This window comes from Physcomitrium patens, chromosome 17, assembly GCF_059467195.1.
Source record: "Physcomitrium patens ecotype Gransden chromosome 17, ASM5946719v1, whole genome shotgun sequence".
Lineage (NCBI taxonomy): Eukaryota > Viridiplantae > Streptophyta > Bryopsida > Funariales > Funariaceae > Physcomitrium > Physcomitrium patens.
In genome coordinates, this window is record NC_143426.1 from 4,530,491 (window position 1) to 4,540,460 (window position 9,970).

General features: G+C 36.9%; 1 protein-coding gene and 1 long non-coding RNA gene across 3 annotated transcripts; both read right to left on the reverse strand.

The window, feature by feature from the left end:
• Window positions 1-1,473: 1,473 nt before the first annotated feature.
• On the reverse strand, window positions 1,474-2,661 carry LOC149987518 (uncharacterized). 2 transcript variants are annotated; one of them, XR_016498133.1, is made up of 3 exons: window positions 2,545-2,661; window positions 2,160-2,273; window positions 1,474-1,932 (listed from the first exon to the last, which is right to left on the reverse strand). It is a non-coding gene; the product is annotated as an uncharacterized LOC149987518 (long non-coding RNA). The 2 variants fall into 2 exon arrangements; XR_016498132.1 differs by lacking the exon at window positions 2,545-2,661 and having other exon boundaries at window positions 2,160-2,374.
• Window positions 2,662-2,713: 52 nt separating this feature from the next.
• LOC112294845 (vacuolar protein-sorting-associated protein 33 homolog) lies at window positions 2,714-9,237 on the reverse strand. Its single transcript, XM_024545759.3, has 22 exons — window positions 8,971-9,237; window positions 8,809-8,848; window positions 8,433-8,513; window positions 7,969-8,166; window positions 7,608-7,718; window positions 7,436-7,501; window positions 7,207-7,317; window positions 6,880-6,924; window positions 6,467-6,523; window positions 6,130-6,242; window positions 5,950-6,001; window positions 5,768-5,824; window positions 5,553-5,618; window positions 5,206-5,312; window positions 4,962-5,084; window positions 4,647-4,728; window positions 4,455-4,525; window positions 4,066-4,146; window positions 3,890-3,953; window positions 3,669-3,712; window positions 3,454-3,553; window positions 2,714-3,159 (listed from the first exon to the last, which is right to left on the reverse strand). Exons 1-22 carry the CDS (start codon window positions 9,021-9,023, stop codon window positions 3,064-3,066), a joined length of 1,818 nt encoding a protein of 605 aa, XP_024401527.1. The 5' UTR covers window positions 9,024-9,237; the 3' UTR covers window positions 2,714-3,063.
• Window positions 9,238-9,970: the final 733 nt, after the last annotated feature.

The following is a 9,970-nucleotide window of genomic DNA, read 5'->3' on the forward strand; positions in this document are numbered from 1 at the left end:
TGTTTAAGGGAAATAGTGGCTTAAGAGTTGGACAAGGATAAGAGTAGGATAAGGAAGATGCAATATCTTTAGACAGTGAAACATTGGTGCTTAAAATTCAATACATTTGGTACAACAAAGCTAGCATTTCTAACCAAGTTTGAACCTAAACTCTCTTAATTATCATAAACCACCTTGGCCACAATTAAGAGATGTTGGCATCTCAAATTACATAAACACTTATTCAAGAAAGAATTTTGATCTCTACTTGCTGCCTCTAATCTTAGAAGAGGCAATGGGAGAAAGAAGAGACAAGTGGCAAGGTACAAAATCCTTTGCCTAGACTTAATCTTCTACAAATGTGTGAATTGTTTTATATATATATATATATATATATATATATATAAAATAACAATAAGCTTAAGGGGTGGAAAAATAAATTTCCTTCTGTAACATGCAATAGGTGCATAATTGGCAACAAATTAAAAGTGATGGCTAAGGTGGTTGACATTGTCCACATCATTGTTCTTGTCATTACCTTCTTTAAAAACTAATTTGCTTGCAAGCAATAGCTTGGAAGAAACCAACAATGATAGTGACTATTACCACACATAAATGAATAAATAAATAAATAAATAAAATTATAAAATCTATAAATTTAAATAAGAATCAAATACATTTATTTCTATGTACTTATTAGTGTTGTATATATACATATTTCTTGCTTAATTGAAAACCACTAATTCTAATATGAAAGTATTATTTATTTTCTACCACAACATTTGATACAAAGAAGGGGGTTTCAACTTCTATATCTTAAGCATTATAAAATATATGTTTTTGTCTTTCTTGCTTATCATAAGTTATTTTTGTTGTCCTTTTTAACAAATATATTAGTTTATGTTCTATATCCTCATGTTCAAATATTACAATTTTATGTCATGTGCTTATATTAATAATGTTGTTAAATATAAATCATTTAACTTGTAAACTTTGAGGATTTATAAAAAAATTATATCAATGGTCTATTTTTTATTTATTTATTATTATTTTTACACTTATAAATATAAAATTAATGTTAAAGATAACATCACTTATTTGAGTCAACTGAGTATACTTGTAGTTGCTAATTAAAATCAAATTTAGAATTCAAAAAATTATATATATATATATATATATATATATATATATAATCTTATAGTTAATATATTATACTATTGATAAGAACAATAAATCTCTTCTACAACTATCTAATTTAAAATATATATGTATATATAATACAATTAGAAAATAAAAACATAAATATGTACTACATATGAAAAATTAATCTTTAAAATAATTGCTATAGAAGTTGAAATTTTTTATATTGATAAAACCAAGGAATGATTTCAATTTATACTAAAAGTACTATATAATAGATTAAATAGGAAAATTTCGAACAAAAGAAGAAAAGATATATATATATATATATATATATAAACAAGTTAGACCACATAATTTAAATTTCATACCTTTTTTTCTATTTTAGCAAGTTTATGAAGTTTCACATTGAACTCCAATTCAACATTTTTACACAAAAATCTCCATTTCTAATTAAAAAACAATTCAGAACACTCTTCGACCACAACACGCATCGTCAGTGTTGCTCCAGTGGACCAATTGGCTCTTCAATCATTCCTCGTCGTGGAGGTTTCAACCATCCCATCATCTGCGTCGATTCCCTTGGCCTTCATGAGTTTGTGAATTTAAAGGATGGAATGGGTATTTTTGAGGAATTCAAAACCTTCCAACCCAAAACTCTTTCAGGCTAGAGAATGAAATTTTCATGGCAATGTGGAGGTGTAACTCGATTCGCAGCACAATTTGTGTCCACTTCTTGTGACAAAAGCTTGGTCAGTTCATTCGACAGCTCCACGACAATGCTTGATTTCTGGGTGAGATTGGTTGGTGGAACTGCCACCAAGCTGAATTCTCGTTTTAAATTATTCATGGAAGACCAGCAATGCACCAGCTATGTTGAGAGAGAAAGGCATCATACCGGATTCATATCAATCCATTTTCTGATGTCACAAGTTACACAACTATGTTGAGTTTACGGCACTAACACCGTGAGATTCAACTGATTTCTGAAGTTGTCAACTGATTAATGATATGGATTGTATGGTCAAGAGAAGTATTACCTGGGAAATGGAGTGCAGGTGCTAGATCCATTAGAGTGGCCACTTCAATAAATTCCACTCCATAAGCGAATGAACAAACCTCGTCCGTTGATTCATACAGCCATCTGTCTAAATCTATAGAAAGCATCTCATCACATTGAGATGTTACACAAATTGCGCTCAAAATCGAAATATGAGTAAGGGATCCATTGTAAAGACAGACTTGGTGTTACACATTAACACTACAGCGCGATGTTATTTGATGCATTAGAAAACATTCAAACTGTCCTAGGCATTAACTATGTGGAAGTCAAAGTTCAAGATTTCAGTGGAAAATGCTAAATTCTAGATGTAGTGTCAGTGTATGTCTTTTATAACCTTAGTGGCAATATAATGATGACTACACCTGTCATCAAAGCTTGAGGATGACCAACACCAGAATGAATCTAGCTTTTTTGCTGAACGATCTGATAATCTGAATAATCAAATTGCAATGTTGTAGCTGTTGAGATATCCACACAAGTTACTGACCTAAAGCCAGCTACAGAAGCAAGAAACGTTACCAAATTTCAGACTTGAGGCAAAATGTCATAGATTACTTGTCATAATACCAGATTAAACAGTGGTAGATGAGGGATCATCGACATTGATGGCGTAATACCAAACCCTCTCTGGACTCCCCAAAGTTTCTAAAAAGCAGAAACAAAAATCAAAGAATGATGCACTATACACAATTTAAATAATGAGGAAGAGTCAGACTGTACATTAAGATGATGCACAGCTACTATTCAAACCCCAAGAGACTAGAAACGCCTACTCAATCTTGATTTCGAATAGTACTTCCCAACATTGAAAACAATAGGTACAAAAGTTGGTGTGAGACGACTTTCGTACTCCACTTGCAAATCTCAAAAGTTGTAATCGATCATGAAGCCGAAGGATCGTCAATAAGGCTTTTGACCAAGGTAGTGCCGTTGACGAGTTTTGTGGTTGCTATAATGAAGTCGTACTTCATTCCCTCCTGAAACATTCAGATACCAGTTACAAATACCACACCTAAGTCTCAACAACGCATACAAGATTTTGACTAACGGCAAGACTGTCAAATCTTCAATAATTAACAATGCACCAGGACTCGACGTGCATCATTGCTCCATACGATAGTCCTACTAGAACCATTACGATAATAACATATTTAAAACTTGTATCATGTGAGTTGTTGATTTATCTCGTAGCTTGAACACTTGGAGAGGAAAGATATTCATATTCGTCACCAGGGTATGAAATCCCAAAGAGGTAAGACGTAGAAACAAACCTGAGACTCAAGAAACCGAAGTGCTGAGATCTCTGCAAAGGTAACTCCTCCGATGAAAATGACCAAAATCACAAGCCGACGAGCATCTGTGCCTGGTACACTGTTCCATGATGCCATGTTAAGCCAAATACAAGGCACGTGGACCTCAGTTGAATGCGTAGGTTTTCAAAGCGGAAACATAATTCAGAAGGATTACACGTCAACCACATTGGTACCTGTCTGTTGAGGGTACTGTCTCCCGCCTTATAATGTTTACTTCCTAAATCACAAATAAACAAAAGAGGTCACACTTCTCCAACTTACATAAGCAATTGCGTTGGCGCTTGAAGCAAGCAAAACGTTGACAGAAATCTACAACCTAATCTTGTTGCGATACTCGATAAGTGAGGAGCATCCACCCGTACTTTCCATTGACACCTAAGGAGAAAATCCTAACCTGGTTCTTCTCAAACCTCTCGAAGGTTGCTCCTGGAAGCAAACGTAAAAATTCTGATTGTTGCCTGCAGCAGCAGAAACATTCATTCGTCATTTAGACATAAACGGTATTATTGACATAAACTAATAGCCGTCATCGACACCATAAACATCTATTGATGTATGAGAATAACGCACCATTCACCCCTAAGGGCCCACTGCACAAGGCGGATGCTTAATGGAGCATATCCTGAAAAGACGTAAGCTATATCGCTGGGGCTGTTCAACCAATAGTTAACAGTCAGAAACATGGCAAGAGATGGTTATGTGTTGATGAGAAGTAAAACAAAAACCTGGAGTCATCAGGATGTTGAATTGAACAAATCACAAGTATGCCACGTTAACTCTACAAGATAGAATATAACAAACTATCCATGCTAACGTCTGATATGTTACGCAGAGTTAAGCTCATATAAAAGTCGTTATTTAGTATCGTTTGGAGAGTAAGTGACTCTAATCCTCACACCGCTAAGTATCAGTCTTCAAAGTATTGCTAGCAGCAACAGTGACAGAAGACGAAGACTCACTTGATGTCATCATTTTCTTCTGGAACTAGATTGATGCCCTTTTTGACAGCTTGCCAATTACTCTTTGCTTCCTGCAACATTGGCATTTTGAAACCTTCGTTAGGGTATGCCATGGTTTATTCGATACACTGTAATATTACGCGCTATTGTCATAAAGGATTCGCAGAATAAGTAGAAACAGCCGGAACATACTTGTTTTATGAGCAAGCCAGCTTTCTCTAAATTGCTTAGAGTAAACATGTGCTCAAATCCATAGCTATGCAAAAGTTCTCTCCTGCAGCAAAGTAGGAAAAGCGATTCTCATTGGATGATACCTTTTGCAACTTTCCAAGGATGACCAATGCTCAATACAAATTGAATGCAACTACACAATATTCTAAAACCTAGTACACAGTTTTAACCTTAAATAAGGGCAGCAATGTGAGGGACTTTGTATCCCATCTGAGTAATACATACGAAAGGATATTTTCAGGATTGCGTCGGTGAAGAGAAAACTATTTTATTTACCTGAGGTAGTCGTAATGTTTCTTAGGAAGGCCATTGTTGGTGACCGATAACAAAATAAGAAGGCGCAAAACACTTTCAATTGGTTCTTGCCTATGAATCATCTCTTCCACATAAGTAAATGACCTGCGCAACCGACGATAGCAGTCGTGATCACCAAATAAACATCACCTATTAAGCTGTTACACAGCTTCAATATATTTCTTAAATAGATGACAATGAAGTTACCAGATGACAAGGAACGTACGCATCATAGTTTTGGCCTTCCACTAGTGTCTGTTCCATACTCAGTCTGCTCAAGAATGTTGGTTTTGTGGTAAACTTCGATAGATGTTGAGCAATATTTACATGTCTCTATACAGCCCACAAAATTGATATCACTACAACGCATAAGGTGAACTTACGATTAAAATGACAGAAATGGAAGGCACATGGGCTAGCAGTAGAACTCCACATAGCCACAAAATTTCTTACCACTTAAAGCCTGACATATCCACGTTCTCACAGAAAACTCATAAATAGTCAGCAAATTTAGTACAACTATAACTATTTCATCATGAGAAGCTAATAAAAAAGTCCAGAAATGCAGCTTACCGTGATTTCAGGTAGAACGTTCAGCTTTTTCACAAAGTCTTTTACATCTGAGATGGACTGATTATCCTGGTAACATGACAGGGCAAGTCATTACAAGTTCTAGTTACAAGCCTTATGTCTACTAACAGATTTTCATGATCTTTTTTAGTTCAGGTGTTCAGATCATAGAACTAAACAATTGAGAAGTAGATACAAGGGTAAGGAAACAAACTTACCGCAGCAGTTACATCTGAATAATCTTGTTTTATGCTCACAGCCTTTTGACGCAAAACCTGTCCCTCCATGTGAAATATGTCAAAACCTAAGGCATGTTGATAACTCAGTACCTCGCTCACTCACCACTAGACGCGACTAAGGTGTACAAGGAAATGGATGCCCTATGGTTCACAAAAGTTACCTGACCAACCACTCCAAAGTTGAGATCTCGAATCTCTCTGTAAAGCTTGTCGCTGCGAGAGTACAGACCCGACGAACTTAGATGACATCATATAAACATTCACAAATTAACAAGGAAAAGCATATAATTAAGCATTGACATGAGAAATAATAAACCACTCTATCAAAACATGAAATGTACCTGGAGTTTAGCGGCACTTTTACTTTCTTTGTGCTGACCTGCGCATTATTACTAGGGGGAGCTCCCATAACGCTTGGTTCCACCTCCACCGCTCCGTTGTTGATCTGTATGAACTGCAACCTCATACAGAACTTTGAAGTAAATGCTGAATCCAGAAGGGATATTCCAATTTCCACATCCTCACCCAGAAAAACATCGACGCATCCTAATATTGGAGACAACAACGTGAAACAAATCATCCTGTATATCGTTATCAACTAACCAACTATCGAAATGCTTATCTATGTGGAACATTGCACACAGATACGTGAAAAGCATGCTTGAAAAGAAGTAGAACCTCATCAATGACGCCCTCGTATGTCAACTGTGAGCACATGGGTGTAACCATGTCAACCTGAGTACGACGCCATTTTCTGTCAGTAGTAGATGACTGGTTCTAAGAAACTAAGGTCGGAGTGCATCTCTACCAAAAGCTTCAGTATTAGTCCGTCGCCTTAAACGATGGTATCATCCACTTATTCAATAACCCAAGCCGCAAGCAGTTTTTTTGAGCATGTGAAATCAAATAATTTAGTCATGTTGTTAAATACAACACAACAATCAGTGATGTTCTAGGCATGCACACTAATTAACTCTTGCCGGGGCTTTCCCAATCAGGATACTGAACTTGTCTCCAAACACTACGAAATAGTTCGGAAGCTAAATACTAAAACGAGACAGTGTAACAGAGGTTAGAGAACTATATTATACCTGACGATCAATAAGGATGAGAGTGTCTATCTCAGGAGGTTTCGCCTACACACAAGTACACCAAGATACATTAAGTTCAAATACAATAACAATTGTGTTTGAGGACACGGTAAGGAGTTGAAATTCCACTGCTCAACAAACTCGAACTAGTGTCAGGCACCTAGTTTGCTAAAAACATATGAGGTCCGATGCGGGGCAAAATTGAATGCATAGGTTCCAACATCGACACAATTGAGTGGTCCATAGGCCGAAGTCCTGTTCCAGATCAATTTTCAAAAGCCTAATTATGTGATTTTTGACTAGAAGGGATACGTGAGGGTACATTACCGATGCAGGAAGAGGAGGCGCCTGCTCCCGTTGCATGCGAAGAAGGATGTCCGAGACTTGACTAGCTGCCTTGCCTTTCCCTTTCACATTTGGTATCACGCCATACAACTCCTGCCATAACATATCAAAGGTTCAAAATTTTCATTTGGGAAATCCTGAAGCAGGTCCAAAGCATGTACATGCCAAGCATTCCTACTCAGAAACGTAAATGCTCAGAGTCGTTGAGTACCTGAAGTTTAGTAATTGCCCGTGCCATGTACCATAAAGAACTCGTATCTCCATCCACTTTGGTTTCCTGTGAAGAAAATAAGACTCTACTTCCCGTAAGAATCATGTAGGTTAAGGTGGACATAATACTTGAAACTTTGCATTGATGAACCGCGGAGGTGGAGAGCTGGTACCTTGAATGAACGCTCAAGTTCTAAAGACAGTACATCCTCGTCGAAAGGGATGAAGTAAAGCGGAAATTCTCTGATGGTCACGTTCCCCACAGCTTTAACCTCATCTAAGACCTGCCAAGAAGGAACAGAGAAGCCATGACATCTTGATGGTTACCCTCTGCAGTGACCAACAGCAGTTGACATGCCCCTTCTTCAGAAGAAATTGCATCATTACAATCGATTGGGCAGGGCTATGTGATAGTCATTAACAAGTCTTTGTATCTACGATTGAGATCAACACTGACTCGGCCGAATTCGCAAACAGCTCTGGAAAGATGTAAAGAAGACATAATCATAAGAGGGAACCGGACGGAAGTATAACCTTCTCACACACAATAGTTCGCCGCGGCATGAAAATGACGGAGTAGCTTTTCTGAAGCTGTCGACCATTGTCTTGCTCTATGTGGGCCACGATTTGTTTCATCAGTGGAATACGAGGTCTTACTAAGTAAATCACATTTTTGCATTCTGTTTGTACAGGATCCGCATCAACATAGTATAGGTTCTCAACTCCGTGTTCCTGATAGCACATTTAATAACCGGCAGAAGCTCAGGATTTATCATGACTATTCATATCCCTGACGAAACATTTCTATACATAGATTCCTACTAACAATGACGTGCGAAAGGTGTTTTTGTGAAACTATAGACCCGTCGTAAGTTTTGCCATACAGACATCAGCTAAAGTTTGAAGACACAATCTCTCAAATAAATTCAAAATCCGAGTACCGCAAAATAATACTTAGAAAGCAAGTGAAATAGTTTCAAAATGGGCGAGAAAAAAACCTTAAGAAGAGATGTTTGTGCAATGAGTGCAAGCGGTCCACTGAGCTGAGGATCCAGCACAAGCACCTTCTTTCCTCGCATCTGCAAGTTAAGAGGACATGCCTTAATCAGGAAATACATACACACACACACACACATATATATATAACAAAAAGCAATGCCGACTCTAATATTTAGAACCTATATCCACACAAGAAGTTAATATTCCACGCATAGAATGTAATTCTTTATAAAACGTGAGGTAAAAACAAGAATTCCACCTAAATGGCCAAAAGAAATTACGAGAATGCCAACACAACAATTCAGAGAGCGCAATCAAGTTCGAACTGCATTGCGCACGTAATAAGGGGAAACAGAACAATATGGAGGAACGCACAGAATCAAGTACTTCCCCCAACTCCCTTTGGGCTTGCTCCCTGCGTTGAAAACAACAAATGCTAATTGAGACACGCTCTGAAAGGTATACAAGAAACTAACTAGAGCCACATTGAAAAAAAACTAAACACAGCGATCGGGAAAGACAAAGATATAAGAGCACCTGAGATTGGATAGATTCACGGGCCCGTTGTCCAGATTTGGAAGCTGCGCCATGGCTATGCTTCAGCTCCAACTCGATTCAGGAAGGATTTGAACTACGCCGATCCAAAATTCTCCACAAATGTTGAACAATTAATTCAGGCCCTAAGAAAACTTCTAGACTACGGAGCCCGATTTCTACAGCCCATGGATCAAAACTTGGTGTTCGATTCATGAGATGCTCGAGGGACGAGCGATCGATGATGATGACGCAAGAGCACTGCTGATCTCTTTGATTCCGAAGCACTAGGGTTTGGCCCGGTGGAGGTCCTGTGCAAAGTTGATACCCTGTATTGTCTTTGGTACCCGTGTTTCTTAATTGAAATCCTTATCTATTCTCACGATACCCAGATTTTGAAGGGCATCTACCGGCAGATTCCAGGACTTTGCTTTAAAGTTAAAGTAAATCAATTACAATGTCTTTTAAATCACTCTCAAGCATATGGAACCCATGAATGTCTTTTGGGTTATTACTTGTGCTATTTTATTTATTTATTTATTTAGTTAGTTATTTAGTTATTTATGTATGGAAATCATGAAAATTAGTTTATATGAGCTAGGACAAACAAATACAAAGTTCATTGTAGTTTATGTGTTTTGAGATAAATTGTTGAATTTTGAGGATAAGTGTTATTATTTTAATTATTATCCTGATATAAATCACAGGATATGACCGTGATAGATTTCAAGTAGTATAATCAAATGTGTTTCAAGCATTGCCTCAAACAATAATAGAAAACTGCATAAAAACGGAAACAACTTCAAAAAAAATTGAAAATATTATAAGTTATGAAAAATAATTGAAAGAATCAACGGTATAATCTTATTATATATATGTATATATAAATATATGCAAATTTATTATTGTTTCATAATTGATACTTAGTAATTACTCTAGTTAGTTTTGCATAAATTTTATCATGTTATTATTGGGGGACTAAGAAAGATCCATATTTAAAACA

Excerpts from the sequence above, each read along its gene's own strand:
- LOC112294845 (XM_024545759.3), bottom strand. The coding sequence starts at position 9,023 with ATGGCGCAGCTTCCAAATCTGGACAACGGGCCCGTGAATCTATCCAAT. Across the intron at positions 7,719-7,968 it reads GAACTATTGTGTGTGAGAAG|GTCTTAGATGAGGTTAAAGC; the intron begins GTTATACTTCCG and ends CCTTCTTGGCAG. Across the intron at positions 7,502-7,607 it reads AACTTGAGCGTTCATTCAAG|GAAACCAAAGTGGATGGAGA; the intron begins GTACCAGCTCTC and ends TTTTCTTCACAG.